The 19,858-nt window shown below is 39.1% G+C and overlaps 1 protein-coding gene across 4 annotated transcripts in view; it reads right to left on the bottom strand.

Moving 5' to 3' along the window:
- Positions 1 to 19,858, bottom strand: part of CHCHD3 (coiled-coil-helix-coiled-coil-helix domain containing 3) — a 299,018-nt gene that overhangs the window by 50,934 nt on the left and 228,226 nt on the right. For 2 of the 4 annotated variants that reach the window (XM_007128150.3, XM_028489730.2), the window contains exon 6: positions 7,208 to 7,278. In XM_007128150.3, coding sequence (XP_007128212.1) covers positions 7,208 to 7,278 — 71 coding nt within the window. The other 2 variants (XM_028489732.2, XM_028489731.2) reach the window with 2 other exon arrangements.

Raw genomic sequence — 19,858 nt, 5'->3', positions numbered from 1 at the left:
TTAAAGAAATAAGAAGAAATTAACTAACTAGACAGATCTGATTAGGAGGGCTCTAATTTTAAAGCGGGGGAAAGGCACTAATCACCTAAGGTTTCCTTACAAATCTAACCAATTCTACTTGCCCATCGTAAGAAACACTGTCAAATAGTGGTGTGTTCCAAAGCAGGTCTCACTTGCCTTGGAAACTAATTTGTTGCTTTGGGGGGTGTGGGGGAAGAGAATGACACACACAGCTTCTTAGTTTGAGAGGTGGCAGGCTGCTCTCCACATATCCCCTGATGAAGTACAAAAGGGGCTGCCATACCGTACACAACATAACTAAAAGGTCAGCTGGTGTCTTACAACTAAATAAAACTACTTAGGTCTATTTTTTAGATGAAGAGCAATGACAACTTTTTTTTTCTTTTTCAACCTTCTCAGCTTGAATGCCCTAAAGAGAGTGGCAGTTAAAATTTACATTTTACAGATGGAAGAGACAAAGTCAAAGGTGGAATAAATAACCTGCCTGAGGAACTGGGTGTTCTAAATAACTGGGACTCTGTTTCAGCCAAATGGGTATTTGCTACTGGACAAACTCTAGTGGGTACATGAAATACTGTGGAAGATGACATAGCTGAGTTGATGTTTAAAAAACAAAAACAAAAAACAACCCTATACTGCTAACCAGGCAATTAAAACCAAGTGTACGCAGAAGGCGTACAGGTATATTTACTTTTTCTAGAATTTAGCCTCTTCAATTGCTAAGTCTCTTACTGAATAATCAAGACGTTGCTTGGCTCTAAGGACCGTAGGGAATAAAATGTCACCACTGCAGCTGCTATATTTCCTGCTCACAGCCCTTCAAATTAAAAAAAGGGGGAAAAAGGCCCAATACAAATGCAGAATTTAATTAGTTAGTAAAAGCCCCAATCCTTGATCGAAGCCCTGTTCTTCCTGTAATATCGCATTCTTTTCTTCTTATGTAAACTTTTCATTAGGGAGAAGACATCTTTATAATACAATAACTTGAGTTATACTGTAACTGCTGGTAACATAACTCCTGCATTAGAAAAGCCAGCATGTTCAAGTAATGTTGTTTTAATACAATTTGTGTTCAGCAGAAACCAAGTCAACTTGGTCATTGAGAATTTGATCAATGTGAATTAGTGTCTTACTGAGATAAACCATTTGATCGTTTAGAAACTGATCAACGAGAATCAGAGATAAAACATTTATCATGTACATTTGGTATATCAGAGCCATTCACACAGCACTAAAGTAGGTTATAAGCAGACATCGATAAGTGTTAGAGACAATGTGCAGGGAAACTGTCAGCTGCAGATACAAGTACATGTCTGACAGTATATAACTGTAATCCTTTTGATAAGGCAAGTTACTCAATGAGGCAGCTGGAGTCACTGAAAAATTATAGGAGCTCAGCCTTGGAAAAATCTAGAAAGAAGCACAGCAATGCTGAAACACTGCAAACTTTGGAAATAAGTTTTAATTAAAAGTTTAAGCAGAATGGTAAGTAACATAAATTTACTTGGCTAAACTTCTATAAGAGTTTTAAGACTATTAATCAGAGTAAACTTTGTACCTGCAGGACAATTAGTTCTATTAATCTAATATTTCCAAATTGAAGTCACATTGACATTCAAGCGCACTGGCTTATGCATCTAACAGAATTATAAATTTGCCAGTCAAAACCTTATTTAATTATTTTACAGCCAATTAAGCAGGATCTTTAAACACTGTTGCTTAAAACTGTCCACAATCCACATGTGTAGTTACAGAGAACACGAGAAACACCTGCTGATACCACTGGCGTGTCATCCTGAGCTTCACTAACTCATTCCTAGTGCAGCTATTAAAATCGCACACCCTAAAGAGAAACTAAACAGCACTGCCGAAGTGAAACCCTAATAAAACCAAGAACATTTTAAAGAGAAAGAATTTTACACTGAAGCAAACCTTTGACTACATAGTGACACTTTAAAAAGCCATTGTATCTGTAAGAGTTTTGCACAGCATTCCACAGCTACTCTACAATCACCTAAACTCCTTCCACAGGGTAACTAACCTTTTAACACATTACAAGGATAACCCAGGCTTCTTCCTTGAGCCTAAATTTATAAGTCAGGTTTCAACAACTTCATTCAAGCATAAAAGTGAAAAACCCCTTCTAACGTCTGGCACACAAAGGAGCATGACCAGTTCACATCCAACTGCACAGAACCATACTCCTTTACGAGCGCTTCGTCTTTCAAAGATACTGAAGCCAAGCTGAAAAGTTACACCTCTAATAAAATCAGTCCAAAATATTTTTGAGAGATCTACGTCACTTCCCATTTATATTTTTACGGAAGGTAGAACTGGCCACTTCATTATCTAAAGGAAAACATGGGAGTGAAAGATCAATCGTCTTGGAAATACTTTTGTTTGATATTACATTGTCTTCACAAGGTTTACACTGCCTTCTGCTTTACATTTGCTTGATGTTTGTTTTTATATTCTAAAAACAATTTGCGTGTACATCACACTATGGTAACATTTCCTGTCTGTGGGTGTGGTATACTGACCCCAATCCACTGAAGGCAATTGGATTCTGACGCTGACTAAAAAACAGAGCCCCTGTGGCACTCTGTGCATACACCCCTTATTCTGTCTGTACATCGTGACAGCTCTGGCACACATCCCTTTGGGGGCTGTCCTGTCATGAGAGCTTTATATGCTGTCTCCTGGCTGGACTGTGAGCTCCCCAAGGGTAAGAACTCTCCCTAATGTTCTTTTGGGAAGTTTTAACATCATCTAGATGTCGTCTGGAACCAGATACAGAAATCTCCCCTATGGTGCATAGTTTCATGAGTTGGACACGATAATAAAATAATAATATAATAATAAATAAAAAATAAAATCTAAGATGTATTGAGCATTTACTTTGTGCTAGACCTGTGCTAAGCACTATCAATGTAACATTTAATATAACATTTTGCTTAATTACCTACAAGTTAGAATATAAGGATTAATACTGAACGTAATTTTCAGCAGCTGAGTTATAACATGGCACTGCCGCCACATAACTAACTCAGAACTAACACCATAACTTGCTCTATTTAACAGTTAATAACAAAGGGTGACAAAGGTGATATGAAGTGCTTATAATGACTGTTTCAGTTGAGCTGGGAAAAGAAAAGGTATATCTTTTGAATAAAAGCTAGATGTAAAAAATACATGTATCGCTGGATTTACCCAGTGATTTGGGTTTTATAGCCAAAATTTTAAAGCTATTCTGGGGAAAAAGTTCTTGCAGGAAAATAAACAGCACACATTCTTGATCCCAAATTACTTAATTTCCATTGAAAAAAGAAATAGTAGGTTTTAATAATTTGATATTTATTAGGGATACAATTATCTCATCACAGTAGAACCAACTGTGGATTTTTAAAAAGCTTTGGGTTATTAAATTTCTGTCTTATTCTTGCCCTCCTCTGACGAGCTCTAAGCTCCACACTGATAAAACCCCACCAATCTCCTTCATGGCTGTATATTCAGAATGCAGGGGAGGGCATGTTGCATAGAAGCACTATGAATGAACGATGTGTTGATAAAATAGGGGAAAAAAATTGCATTAAATCTGAAGTGTTTTACTGGTTTACCGCCAAACTATAAAGTGAGGGACTGAAGTGTGAGTTAATATTTAAGCCTCCCTAAAATAATTCCATTAGCTATCCTGCAGGATGCCCCAATGTAACTGTTGTTCAACACATGTGGCCTCAAATGCTCAGAGCATTCTTTATTCTTTCTCTTTACAGTGATTTTATGTGACCCCCGCCCCATCAGGTGTATAATAGTGCCCTTGCAATTGCAATTTAAAAAGCTTCCATCTCCTGTAACCAAGATGTATCCAAATGAATCCTTCCATCAGATAAAATTAACTAAATCCTCCTCCAAGACCTTCAGAGTCTGCTGTCCAAGAGGAACTGCTGAGTTCAGCTCGGTCAGGCAACGGAATGAATACAGTAAGTAAGTACTCTGCCTTTTGCAAAAGACTGAAGATGTCACGATTACATGAGGTGCTCAAGTTTCTAAGGAGAAACAAAATTCCGTTGAGGAATCTCTGTGTCTTCAAAGGTGGTAAACATCTCTTACATCCAAAGCACTATCACTTCCTTGGTGTGACACTAATGAGCTCAATGCAAACCAAAATACGATATTCTAGGAAGCTCAGGCTAGCGGGTAGTCGCTGAAAAAAATGACACAATGAAAGTCACTTTCTGAAAAAAGTAGCTTTGAAATTCCTGGGTTTCTGTCTGCCCTGGAGTTATAGCCAAACTGCCAAGTCCGAGGGCAGAGTCCCCAAGACTGTCCTCACTTCTAGCATCATCTGCAAGTTCAAGGGGCTCCCAAACCACCCTAAGCTTTGATAATTTGATAAAAGGGCTCACAGAACTCACTAAAGCTATTAAACGCAGAGTGACGGCTTACTATGGGAAATGATACAGAGAATCAGCCAAAGGAAAAGAAACCAAAGTCTGAGAGGGTTCCAAATGCAATGTTCCCACTCTCCTCAGGAAGCATTTCCCTCCTGCTATCAGTGTTTAACAATGCAGAGTAGTATCAAGTAGAGACGCTCGCCCAAACCTCAGTGTCCCGAGTTTCACCGGAGCCTCATCACACATTCTTGCCTGACTGACTGCCCCTGCGGCTGAATTCAGTCTTTGGCACCGGGCCGATACTACACGTCAAAAGGGGCCCATCATGAATAATAAGACATTGCTTTCACTTGGGAAGTTCCAAGGGTTTAGAGGTTTGTCCCGGGAGCTAGGTGCAAGGGCCAGAGCTCACTCTGGGAAAGGCCAAACTGTTCGCTACACCGGACTGGAGAAGGATCTAATAAAGAATAATACCTTCTAAAGATAAAAGAGAATGATGCTGCTGAGGCTCTGCTTAAAACCAAGTCCAAACTACAGGTCCAGGCTGTCTTGGAGAGGGTAAGTCATCATGACGTTTACGTCCGTGCTGCATGCAGCCTCCCATTCTGCAGGAGGCTAGCCCAGGCTGAATGACACGGCAGCCGGGCATGGCTTCAGAAGAGATATTCTTTTCATCTAAAATCAGACTTCTCGCGCTATGAAATTCAGCTTCCACCAATTTTCCAATAAACTAAGCTCGTATTTCTGTTTCTCCTTTACCCCTTCTATCCAAGTGTTACGGGCTGAACGGTGTCTCCCCCAAAATTCGTATGTTGAAGTTCTAATGCCTAGTACTTCTGAAAGCAAATTTGGACAGAGGATTTTTAAAGAGGTAAGTAAGTTAAAATGAAGTCATCAGGATGGGCCCTAATCCAATGTGATTTATAAGAGAAGGAGGTTAGGACACAGATGCAGAGAGGGAAGACCATGCAAAGACAGCCATCTGCAAGCAAAGGAGAAAGGCCCCCGGAGAAACCAACCCTGCTCACACCTTGACCCTGAACTTCCGGCCTCCAGAACTGTGAGAAAACAAACTTCCGTTGTTTAAGCCAGTCAGTCTGTGGCAGCCCTAGCAAACTAGTACGCCAATTAATCACTAATTCATGTCTAATCTCTCGGTGACTTTTGCATCCATCTCCTCCTTTTCTCTTTCACTTATAGAGATATCTCATCTGGTATCTCTGGCTTTTTTTCCCCCCCCGCACGCCTCCAATCAAACCTCACATCAACTATCAGACTAATTCCTAAAGGACAACAGAAATTGGGGTACTCACCTGGTCAAACACCTTCCAATGCCTTCTGGCTAAATGAAGACCAGCTTCTTAGCCCAGCAGCTAATGAATGACCCTACCAACCTTTCCAGCTGTATCTCGCACTAGTCTCTGTGAGTCAAACTACTGCTCTTAAAACTAGTTTGTCACCCAACTACTGAAGATGTTTTCGTTTTGAATACCTTTCCTTCCTGACTATTCAGTACTCTTCTTCAAGCCTCAACTAAAATATCATCTTTTTTATGATGACTTCACAGATCATTCTAGTCAGAATTGATCTCCTTTAACTTAAATTTTACTTATTTGTATAGCTATCATCTTACAAGGAAGAAAGACCCAGGGTGCCAAGTCAAAGGTTCTCACAGTACAGAGACCAAAGGTTTAAAAAACATTGCTTTAACATTAATGGGAAGGATAAAAACCTAACTTTGAGAATACATATGTAGAGTGCCTTTTAAAACCAAGTCTATCCAATACCATATCTAAATTCTGAAGATAGCACATTAACCTTTAAGAGTGAGACTTATGGCTCATTTTTAGAAGGCCTTTCCCAACTGCCCCTAAAGAGATAATTCACTAAGGAAGACTAGAGGTTTTTGTCTATTTAAAGATACCTCAAACCACCTTTTTAAAAAATCTTTTTTTCAATCAACGTTAAAATAACACCAATATCCATTACCACACAAACTGCACTATAGCAGAAAGTAACAACATTCTACCTTAGGGTTTAATCATTTTATCAAATGTTTATAAACATGCCAAGGAAGGAGGTCAGAGCCCAATGCACTCTTTCAACTAAACCTGTCACAGCACCTTTCTGTGCTTCACTAATTTGCACAAGTGTGACTGACAGGGGTTACACAACAGAACTATTTATACACTCAGGAAAATTCTGAACGATGTTTTCTTGCCTAATGTGCGAGCTGGAAGCAAAGGGAAAGTACAGGGCTATGGGTCGCAGACACTCTGATCCATCAATTACAGAACATTCATTTAAACATTCCAAGGATTAACACAGGTAGCAATTTAACATCCCCCTCATAATCAAGGGCAAGGTACAGCCTGTGATTTAAATGCTTTCAAGGTACAGTGAAGAAATGAAAACAGCTTAAACGGGAGAAAGGCAGATGCCCAAATTTGGACATGCCCATCATTTTACGATACACAAGTGAATGATTTCTGTGTTTCTATTAATAGAGATGGCAATTCAACATCACCTTCATAATCAACGGTATCCTATCTTATATAATATTCCAAATGAAAATTCTATCACCACTGCTTTCAATTTCCCCTGAGTTCATAAAATTGAGTTGCAACACACTGTCATCAAATGCCCATTCCTTGCATTTGAATTCCGCTGGAGCAACATGGATCCAAACGCATTTCCGAGTATCCCAGAGAGCTAACATATCAAAGAACAATAAAGGTGTATTTTCATCGTGTCAAGAAGGGTAAATAATGATAATACTATTAAAAACTTACTTGAACTTTGCTTCCACCTCCTCAGCAGCTTTCTGGTATTGCTCAGTGGTGACTCTGTAGAACTCTGAGCTCTGTGGATAAAGATCGACAGCAGAGTTTTCACTGTCCAAGAGGACAAAATGTGTGCAAGACCTACGATTTCAAAAAATACATAAAATCTTGTGTCGGCCACTCAAGCAGTAGGAGAAAGATTTCTTGCATGGTAGCATGAATACTTACAAAAATACATGTAAAGCTACCCATTTAATAACAGTATAGTTGTTGGTATACAGGCTGTAATTAAAGAGTAAATGTTCACAGTTGTAATTCATCATTATTTGATCCTTCTGAGAAAATTCCTAACACATTTTTGAAAGATTATTTTCATCTCCCTTATTTGGAATCCACCACTGCAAGATCAAAAGACACTTTGATTGAATACGATATTCTCACACCATACTTACCTATTATTCCAGTGTTCCACCTAGGATATTAAAGGATCATTTCTTTTTACACAGTACATTTATCCTCAAGATGGATTCTTTACGGAGTAGAGTTTGTTCTATCATCTCCATATGACCACAAGAGTATCAACATTTATAACAAATTAATCAGTAAGAACAGGGGTGCAGATTTAGGTAATTTTTATTTAAAAAATGTTTCAATATTACATGAATGAACACATAAGCAACATAAATCAAGTTGTAAGAGAAAAGTAATGCCTTTTCTGGGGCAGCAAAATTAAAAATGATCCATTCTGGCTAGCTACTGTGAAACCTGTCTTTCTGCAGAGGGTGGCCTAAATGACCCTATGAGCCTTCAGACTCCATGAAATACCCTGCAAAATGCATCACAGTGCAAAGGAACAAAATGCAGTGGACCCCAAAATGCGGTCTACTGTGCCCCTTCATTACCTAATCACTCAGGTTTCACATGCATGACTTGGGGTAGCTTATTTTTTAATAAATCATTGCTGGTTGGTAAGAAAATGAAAATGAAATCCTCTTCACACCAGCGACCCCTTTGCATTTAACAATCCAGGTTGCCCAATGACAGTCACATCCAGGTTTGTTGGATGCAGATAAAATCAATAGGTATGTGATTAGACAGCAGACTCAGGACGGCTGGCAATGGACGGGTCACCATTTGAGATGATGAATGGCTCTCTATCAACCTAGAGTCCCCTACGATGCTAACATTTACTATAATCTTATTTGGGCTGCGATTTATCTTTCTTGCATCTGATCAATAAAGATGAACAGAACAGTTGTAAGGATCGATTGTAATTTTTTATCATTTTCAAGCACGAAGGTGTATTTCTGACATGAAGACAATATTTACGTGTACTGCTTCTGCATTTTTTAAGATTGCAATGTGAGTGATCAACTGCACCAGTCCATAGGCCGAGAAGTTTTAATTCATTGGTAGGTCTCGGGCTATCAAAAAGCCATTTGTCTCCTCCGATATTTTAACTTTAGGTTGTGTCACTCCTTCCTATCAGTTCCACTTAAGAGGTTTTTCTTTCCTTTAAAATACACACCAGTCACGACACGCTCTTTTGCAATGTTTGGTTTCAGCTTTTCTTTGAACGCTTCTACCAAAAAGGGCAGCAAAAAGGCAGTTATAATGGACCACTAACAATGATGAGAAACTCCCCACATTACTATGATGAACTGTCAAACAGGCATTATGTTACTGAATCATCTATTAAAATGCCAGCAAAACAAAGTATTTTTGCTCATTTTAAGCACTGAAACTGTAAGGTCTGGACAGAGCCAGGACCAGACTGAAAGATCTGGTCTCTGGTTCTGTTCAGTGACCCTGAGCAAACAACCTCCCTCAGCTTCCGTTCCAGTGTTCCTAATCTGTAAAATATGGATGATACTAGCCCTGCTTATCTCTGCCAAAGCTGTTGTAGAAATCAAATAAGATAGGCAAGAGAGCTAAGAAACCTGCTCAGTGTTTTTGCAGGGTAAGATTAACATCCAAATAAAAGAATTCTGGAGGAAAAGAACTAATTTGGGCAATTCTATTCTGGGTACAAATTCAAAATTATCAATACAGAATGATAACGCAAAAGCAAGAGCTCTGCCGTAATATAAATTAGAGAGCTCCCTTCTGCTCTGTAATGCCAAATGCAGATTAAATTGCTAACTTTGTCAAACTTTTTCCTTCAATGTTAAACACACCAAAAAACCCTGTACCTGTGATGCCTGCAAACCTAGAATATAATTTCTTGAAGTTTTAGGCTTATTTATGCTCCATATTTCTAGCTCAGTGACCAGTTTCTGACACCGCATAAATGTAACAAAGCAACGTCCCCAAGAGGCAACACCACGTAACTAAGAAAATAAACACAAATATGCCCAACATCTACATGTAGACGGTGTTTAATTCATTAAGTATTTACTTATTCATTCAACAAAATTAAATCCTTATTATCCCAATAAGTCCATCTTGGAGAACTAGATCCTCAAAAAGCTTTCCATCTGCTACAGGAGAAAAGAAAAATAATTATAATAAAAGGTCACAAATGTTAAGCTAAAAGTGGTACATAGTGTTAATGGAGTTCAGAAAAAGTAGAGATCTCTTTTGACCTGAGAAATTACTTTTAAAAATGAACAACTATGCAAAAAACAAAACCCCAAACCAAAAACATTCCCAACATGTCTGCCAGCAGGAGAAAGGATAAATATATATTGGGTATTCATAAAATGGATATCTATCTATACAGTGATGAAAAAGAATGAATCAGACATACATGTGGGGTAAAAAAAGCAAGTTGTAGATATGATACAGTACAATGCAATTTATGTTACTTTGGATGAAAAAGGGCAAAAAATGAAACAGGATCAGTAAAGAGCAAGTTCTATGGATTATCTCTAAGTGGTGGCAGTTATGTGTGGGTGGTAAAAGAGGATGAGAGGGTCAGAGTGCCATAAAGGAAGGGAACAGGGGGACTTCACTGCACTGTCATGTTTTCAAAAATGAGGTGTGGTACCCATCCAGGTGTTACATTGGTCATAAATACTTTGTAATACATACAAAAATTGTGTTACTCCCCCTCACTCCCCAAAGGTGCTAATCAACAACAACGAATGCTTCAGTAGAACTAGAACATAAAAGTACGTGTGGGGAATCCACGCTGAAGAGGAGGTTAGCTGAGTGGAGATAGATTCTTGAATGCTAAGCTACTGCAGTGTTTACACATTACTAAACAAAAGTACCTTTTTCTCAACTTTGTCTTATGTAATCATTTTAGACTTACAGAAAGGGGGCAAAAATAGAAGAAGGTTCCCGTATATACTTCACTCAGCTTCCCTTCATGTCAACACCTTAGATGATCATAGTACAATTATCAAAACTAATAAGCTAACAATGTCACAATACTAGAGACTAGCAGCAACTAAATCACAGACTTTATTTGCATTTTTCCAAATTTCCTTCTTTTTCTATTCCAGGATCTAGTCCCGGGCCCTGTGTGGCATTCAGTTGTCACGGTTTCCTTGTGCCCTCTCATCTGTGACAGCCCCTCAGTCCCACCTTCTCCTTTATGACCTCAACACTCCCAAAGAACACTGGTCAGATGTTTCGTAGAATGACGCACAATTTGGGCCTGTTAGATGTTTTCTCATGATTAGACTGACACTACCGTGCGTTATAGGGAAGGATACCGCAGAAGTGATGTGCCCTTCTCCACGCACTGCATCCCGGGCTACATTACATCACATCAATAGATCGTTTTACTGGTGCTGTTGATCTTGACCACTCGATTAAAGTGGTGCCTAAGGGTTTCTCCATAGCAAAGTTACTATTTTTCCTGTTGTAATCAATATCTTACAGGAGATTCTTTGAGATTATGCAAATACACTGTTTCACCTTAAACTTTTGCCATCAGTTTTTTTGCATCCATTGTTTGCAGCAAGGATTTCTGTGGTGTTCTAATGATGCATTAATTTTTAAACGACATTATTGCATATTTAGACCTTACTGATATAATGACAATCTTCATTGACTCTCTTGCTCAATAATGAAAACAGTAGCCTCAGAGAAAAAGCCTTCAAACACAAAAATCTTCAAAGAGTGGGTAGCTATTCTTAGAAAAGTATAAATTCCCTACAGCCTGATTAAGAAATATGGAACATGAGGTAAACATGGAGCTATAGAGGGGCAGACCTGAGTCAGGCAAAGCGTGCGCGCCTCCCCTATTCACTGGCAATAACTGAGAGGGCCTAGATTTGCACTGTGGGAACCTCCCTCCTGCTACACAGGTCAATCTGTATCACCGTAAAGAGGGAACTGCCCACTGTCGGGAGGAAGAGGCAGACGGCTATTGCAAGGATTGGGAAAAAGGGGGAAGGGGTGAGTGGTTTCAGATGCCCCTTCAGGGGTTGCCTGAGCTCCAGATCCAGGTTTTCAGGAAGTTGCCCCAACTCCTGCCCTTCTATTTTGTGAGCCCTTGGGAAAAGGAATGGGGACCACCCACTTCAGAACCATCTGCAGAGTTTGTGAAACTCTAGACTCCTGGGCCATACCCTGAACCTCTGAGGATGGGGCCCAGAAGCTGCAAGCTTAGAAGCATCTCAATGACTCTGAACACACACTAAGTTTGGACACTACTGGGTTTCTAGAACAATGAAAGGATAATAAAAATTACTCTTTAGCATACCATTCAAAGTGAAAAATCAGTGTTTTTGAAGAATTATGGCAAAACTATTTTCCACAACTGAATACAGCTATAATTTTTACAAAGATGCTCCAAATTAGGGAGTCTGCTGGTATTGTCCACAAGTCACTGATGGACCCAAAACTGCCCAAGAGCTCTGACTCTTGCCTTCCACTGCTGCAACGTTCTTCCTCTGAACCAGTACTCACAGGCAGCAGAAGTACCGTAATTTTCAGAAGCGCCGCTTTCGTTATCTGTGTTGTCTTGAGATGGCCATAGGTTGTACATGCTGCTATTTTCGTTTACTAAGTGTAAATTACTGTTACTTTAATGTCATCCTTATAACTAAATTTGTGCTTATGTGGTTAACCAACCCTACAGTTTGTAGTAGTACATACTTACATTAATTGTATTTTTGTCTGATCATTTTCTATAATAGTCAAATTTTAAGACCTGTGTGGTCAGTGTTTCTAATAAGTAACATCCACACTGCTATTTTCAAAGAAGATGGAGATATATACACAGACACACACACACAGACACACACAGACACACACACACACACACACACACACACACACACACCCTCCAAACACTGTTGCATTGTAGACAAGCAGTATGAGAGAAACCACCTGGTGAGATGACCTTAAATAAAGAGACTCAAAAAGAAGAGGTAGAGGAAGGTGCCCGTGATCTGACAGGGGGGCCTTTCAATGAATGATCACTGCTTTGGACACGGCCACATTATTTCTATGCCAGTGAGGTCCTTTACAAGCTAAAATTCAAAAATTCTTCATTCATATTCATTCTGCATAGTTTCCTGCTCCATTAATGGCAGGAAAAATACTTGACATGATTTGTCCAGCGGTAATATGAATTTGTGGCAGGTAAATGTGATTTAAATCAAATATTAAAATTCTAATTCATTAGTTTCTTCCTTTAAAACATGAATTCTTATTTGATACAAGCATAAGACATGTTTTCCACCAAGATTCTCTTTGAGAAGGTAGATCTTATAAATTCAAAGTAGAGTGACAGTATCTTTCAGTTATTTTAGCACTATCAAAAATTTGATTAAAGGCTTATCTATTTTTTTGTCAAAGATAAGTGAAAGGAGTTGTAGGAGGTGAACTATCTGCAAAATAACATCATTCTAGATCTGGGAGATGTTTCTGTCACCTATATTAGAGGACAATGCATCACTGGAAACAACAGGCATTTTCATTTTCTATATCAAAATATCTTCCAATCTAAGGCACCAGGAACCAGTTACTAAATACACAGGCAACAAACTGAGTTAGGGTGACTGAACGCTCCACTGAACATAACTTTTAAAACATTTCATTTAAAACACATGAATATGCTGTCCACGACACTGCACTTAGGTGAGTGATTCTTAGCAGAACAGCGAGGTGGTAAAGAGCATGCACTTTGGAGCCAGACTGACAAGTCACAGCTCCCCCCTTGTAGAATGGAACGTTCACAAGAGCTGTCTACCATCTGTGAAAAGGGGAGGGTAACACTAAAGACCAACAAGACTCTTTGGGGGATTAAATATGATAATTCGTATAAAGCTCTTCGAATACTCTGCAACAACCTAAATGGGCAAAGACTTTGAAAAAGAATAGATACAAGTATATGCATAACTGAATCACTTCACCGTACACCAGAAACTAACACATTATTGTCATTCAACTCTACTCCAATATAAAAGAAAAAGAAAAAAAAAAGAAGAAACAGTTCAGGCAGTGAGAGAATGAGCTTCTGTAAGCGGCCTTGACATTCCTCCTCAAAACCTTTAAAAAAAAGAGCAAAATCTAGCAAAAAATAAATATATAAATCCCCCCAAAAAAGTCTACAAATAATAAGTGCTGGAGAGAGTGTGAAGAAAAAGGAAACCTCCTACACTGTTGGTGGGAACGTAAATTTGTACAGCCACTATGGAGAAGAGTACAGAGGTTCCTTAAAAAACTAAAAATACAGTTACCATATGATCTTGCATCCCATTCCTGGGCATATATCTGGAGAAAATGCTAACTCCAGAAGATACATTCACGCCTATGTTCACAGCAGCACTATCTACAACAGCCAAGACATAGAATCAACCTAAATGTCCATCAACAGATGAATGCATAAAGAAGATGCAGTACACATCTACAATGGAATATTACTCAGCCATAAAAAGGAGTGAAATAATGCCATTTGCAGCAACATGGATGAACCTAGAGATTATCACATTAAGTAAAGTAAGTCAGACAGAGAAAGACAAATATCACATGATATCACTCACATATGGAATCTGAAAAAATGATACAAATGAACTTATTTCCAAAGCAGAAATAGACTCAAAGACACAAAAAACAAACTTATGGTTACCAAAGGGGATAGTGCGGGCGGGGGGGGAGAGATAAATTAGGAGTTTTGGATTAACACACACACACTACTATATATAAAAGAGGTAATCAACAAAGACCTACTGTATAGCACAGGGAACTCTACTCAATATTTTGTAATAACCTAATAGAAAAGGATCTGAAAAAGAACATAAATATATATATGTATACCTGAATCACCTTGTGGTACACCTGAAACTAACACAACATTGTAAATTAACTATACTTCAATTTAAAAAAAACATGTTGTTATTATGATGACCTGATATGCATTAAAACTTTACTCAGAGCAATTTAAAAAAACCACAATAAGGACCAACAGGACTCTTTGGGGGATTAAACACAATAACTTATATAAAGCTCTTTGGGGCTTCCCTGGTGGCGCAGTGGTTAAGAATCCACCTGCCGATGCAGGGGACACGGGTTCGAGCCCTGGTCCGAGAAGATTCCACATGCCACGGAGCAACTGAGCCCGTGTGCCAAAACTACTGAGCCTGTGCTCTAGAGCCTGAGAGCCACAACTACTGAGCCACGTGCCACAACTACTGAAGCCCACGCGCCTAGAGCCCATGCTCTGCAACAAGAGAAGCCACCGCAATGAGAAGCCCGCACACTGCAAGGAAGAGTAGCCCCTGCTCACCACAACTAGAGAAAGCCCACATGCAGCAACGAAGACCCAACGCAGCCAAAAATTAATTATTTTTTTAAAAAAAAAGCTCTTTGAATAGTACCTGGGACAACATACGGTGAGCACTATAGGAATGCTACCCATTATTAAAATTTATTTGAACATCATTCAAATAGTAAAAAAAAAAAAAGTACACAGTGTTTGGTAAATTTTTTCAAAACCCATTTTAACAAAAATTTAAATCTTTTAAAAACAAAAATCTTTTCTTCCATTAAATCAAACATTACTGAATTTTTATTACATTGCTCATCTGTTCTGTTTTTCTGTTCCTTAAGATAAATGGGAACTGTAAAGACAGTAGCTGGGCAGTGTTGGGAATGTTACTGGCTACGTAAAAGAAAAAAAGCAAAGAGTGTGTGTGTGTGTGTACATTCACACATATGGTGACACTAACTAGCCCATATAAAAATCAAACCAATAACTTTTGACCTTATCCCAATGAAATCCAATTAACTAAATTCAATAGCAAAGTACTTTAATGTGAGGACTTCCCAGGGCCTTTTTACTATGCACTGTAAACCTCCAATATGAGAAATACTGTTCATGATGACTCCCAAACTGATTTCCTCGTGGAACCTTTTTACCATGGATCATCTGGAGGGAACAAAATCCCCTTAAATGGTCCATGTGCAATGCTGATTTAAAGAAAAGTCCAAACACTGTTTCAATCCTGCACTTCTTGACGTGCAACTTTTCGCACCTCAGAGCAACATTTTCTTATGGGTTATTTTTAAAACTAATGTTCAAAAGATAAGAGTAGAAACTGGTGATATTGGAAAATGATTCCAGAACTGATGATGACTGATGGCATCACTTTTTATTAAGTGCTAATAAAAAGGAAATTGCTACCTTGAATCTTCAAAATTTGAGATAAAGTCCTTTAAGAAAATTATTGCTCGCCTCCCCCGTTTCCTCAGAGCCCTGGGGCAGACTGCAAGAATGGTCACAACTCTTTTTTTTTTTTAATTTATTTATTTAATTTATTTATTTTTGGCGCGTTGGGTCTTCACTGCTGCGCGTGGGCCTTCTCTAGCTGTGGCGAGCGGGGGCTACTCTTCGTTGTGGTGTACGGGCTTCTCATTGTGGTGGCTTCCCTTGTTGCAAAGTGCGGGCTCTAGGTGTGCAGGCTCAGTAGTTGTGGTGCATGGGCTTAGTTGCTCCACGGCATGTGGGATCTTCCCGGACCAGGGCTCGAACCCGTGTCCCCTGCACTGGCAGGTGGATTCTGAACCATCGTGCCACCCGGAAGTCCCTGGTCACAATTCTTTACTCTTTTCTATATTCATGTCCTTTGGTGACACTTTATAGCTTCCCCCATCATGAAAGGGTGAAGTCTATTTCCCCACCCCTTCAATTCAGGCTGTGCTTGTGACCTGCTCTGGCCAACAGACTGTGACAGACGTGATGAAGTGCCAGTTCTAAACCCAGGAGTCTCTCCTGGAATCCTGCCCAGGTGCCACATCAATAAGCCCAAGCTAGCCTGCTGGAGAAGGAGAGACTACAAGTCTTCCCCGCTGAGGCCATCCTAGACCAGCCAAACCTCAGCCAACTCAGCAAGAGTGAGCCCAGCCAAGCCCAGAAGAACTGCCCAGCTGATAGCAGCCCAAATTGGTGACACACCTGCAGAATCATGAGGTAAATAAATGGTGACTGTTTGAAGTCACTAAGTTGGGGGTGGTTTCCTATACAGTAAAATTGAACTGATTCGTGCCCTTTCTCTGTACTCTCACAGCACCACAGACTTGTATCAAAGCACTTGCCACACTGTACCAGCAATGCTTGTTCACCTGTTGTCTCTTCAGCTAGCCCGTAAGTTCCCCCAAAGCAGGTATCTTGTCCCATTTATCATTATACTTAGAGCACTCAGTTCACGTGACACACAAAACTTACTGAAATAATGTTAGAGTGACCTATTCATCTTAAACTGCATTCCAACTTTTGCTCTTATTTAAAACAGGATGGGATAGAGACAAGGTTAAAGTAAATTAAATAATATAACATGGAAAAGGTGCACTACTACATTTATTATGTGTTTCCTACCAAATGGCAAACACTTCACTCTGCTTTGCTACATAAATAGGAAATGGATATTGCTGAGGATTGTGTTCAATTGCAGCAACAGTACAGTAATAGTTTAAGCTACAAACAGTAGCATAAGTGAGTAAGGGAGTTGTTTTTCTCATGTAATAAGAAATCCAGACATTAGAAACCAGGGCTGATACAGGAGCTAATAAGGACATCATGAAATAACTAGGCCCTTTTCTGTATTCCTTTCTCAGCCACCCTTAGCAGTTGGCTTTTGTCCCCATGGTCTCAAGATAGCTGTCACACCTTCAGTTATCATGCTCATGTTCTGAAGAAGGTAAAAAGGGAAAAGAAAGCCTCTCCAGAGATTTCCACTCACATCTCTTTAGCCAGAATTATATATCATGCACAAGCCTGGCTGCAAAAGAGTCTGGGAAATTGAGTAATTCTGTTTTCTCACTTCTAGAGTAAAGGAAGAGAAGGACGGCATTTGCAATTGGTGTTTATTGAGCCAATTTATCATACCTGCCACAGACAGCTGAAGCGACAGCACAAAATCATGCACAAAACAGTGTGGTAGATTTCTACATGCAAGTATTCTAATATTTCTTTCCGATCTCCCTTAAAGTTCTAACTTGGGGGGTGGGGGGATTTACCCATCTGGTATTCTGATATCCAAGACCAAAGTTTTTAGACAGTATAGGAAGGAAACGGGAATCAACAAGAACAGGCATCATTCCCAAATTTCTATGGGCTGGCTGTGGCCCAAGTTTTTGAATGCGTGGTATACTGCCATTTTCCATTTTCAAAGTCTCCCTTTAAAAGTGTATTTTAAAATGCACGCACACAGACACACATGATTGCTAGATTCGAAAAGCATCTTTTCAAGCTCTAAATTAGATCAAAAGAAAACATGCACACATTATTCTTGCAATATTTTCTCAGGTTCGGAATCTTATTTCTGTTCTATTATAACTAATATGATCACACCTGTTATCATATGAGAAAAGAACAAATCAAAATGGTCACAAGAAACATTTGTAAACTAGCTCTTTATAAAATGCTACACAACACAGCATACTGAGGTACAATGCTGGTGGCCTGACCCTATTTCTCAGAGGAGACTGACACTCCTGTGACTGTCCATTCAGATGGTGGTGACTCTGCTTATGTGAGAAGAGTCAATGGGAGAAGGAACAAGCCTGACCTTGGATATGGGCAGACTGACCCAAGGTGTGCATCTCCACTCTCTAAGCTGATGTATAATTACCACCACCAACTGTCAGTCTCCATCCCTCCTATACCCAGCCAAACACAAGCGTTACTCTATCTGGCTAGTTATTTCAAACAAAGGTCTAATGTGTACAAACAGCAATAAAAGCCTTCCTATTGACCATGTCAATAAGAGCATTCCCACTGTTAAGTAGAGAGATTCAGAACTGACTTATTTACACTTTTCGTTGTAACACTTGCCCAGGAACTACGTTATAATCTGTAATCAGCTGGATGCAGGTAGTATGCTTCCCCCAACATGAAAGCTAAGCATCTGGGGACATGATTTAATGCTGCAAATGCAGCGTGGATATAATTCCAGGTCCAGACGCCCTGAAACAGTCATTTACTGTACGCCATCAGGAGGCCAAAAGGAGTTCATGCTTCCACAACCTTCCGGTCTTTTTACAGAATTACACAGAATCAGAAAGCCTCACTTTTCTCTACCACAACAATTTTAAGAGATACAGAATTTTCTTTTAAAAAAATCACTAAGTATATGCTGTCTACAGGAGACCTACTTCAGACCTAGGGATACATGCAGACTGAAAGTAAGGGGATGGAAAAAGATATTCCATGCAAATGCAAATCAAAAGAAAGCTGGAGTAGCAATACTCGTATCACATAAAATAGATTTTAAAATAAAGAATGTTACAAGAGACAAGGAAGGACACTACATAATGATCAAGGGATCATTCCAAGAAGAAGATATAACAATTATAAATATATATGCACCCAACACAGGAGCACCTCAATACATAAGGCAACTGCTAACAGCTATAAAACAAGAAATCGACAGTAACACAATACTAGACGGGGACTTTAACACCTCACTTACACCAATGGACAGATCATCCAAAATGAAAATAAACAAATAAAAAGAAAATACAGAAGCTTTAAATGACACAATAGACCGGACAGATTTAATTGATATTTATAGGACATTCCATCCAAAAACAGCAGATTACACTTTCTTCTCAAGCGCGCACGGAACATTCTCCAGGATAGATCACATCTTGGGTCACAAATCAAGCCTCAGTAATTTAAGAAAAGTGAAATCATATCAAGCATCTTTTCTGACCACAACACTATAAGATTAGAAATGAATCACAGGGGAAAAAACGTAAAAAACGCAAACACATGGAGGCTAAACAATACGTTACTAAATAACCAAGAGATCACAGAAGAAATCAAAGAGGAAATCAAAACATACCTAGAGACAAATGAAAATGAAAACACGACGATCCAACACCTATGGGATGCAGCAAAAGCAGTTCTAAGAGGGAAGTTTATAGCTATACAAGCCTACCTCAAGAAACAAGAAAAATCTCAAATAAACAATCTAATCTTGCACTTAAATGAACTACAGAAAGAAGAACAAACAAAACCCAAAGTTAGCAGAAGGAAAGTAATAATAAAGACCAGAGCAGAAATAAACGAAATAGAAACAAAGAAAACAATAGCAAAGATCAATAAAACTAAAACCTGGTTCTTTGAGAAGATAAACAAAATTGATAAACCATTAGCCAGAATCATCAAGAAAAAAGAGGGAGAGGACTCAAATCAATAAAACTAGAAATGAAAAAGGAGAAGTTACAACAGACACTGAAGAAATACAAAGCATCCTA

The sequence above is a fragment of the Physeter macrocephalus genome, chromosome 5 (genome assembly GCF_002837175.3).
Source record: "Physeter macrocephalus isolate SW-GA chromosome 5, ASM283717v5, whole genome shotgun sequence".
Taxonomy (NCBI): Eukaryota; Metazoa; Chordata; class Mammalia; order Artiodactyla; family Physeteridae; genus Physeter; species Physeter macrocephalus.
This window is presented reverse-complemented; position numbering and strand designations above follow the sequence as displayed.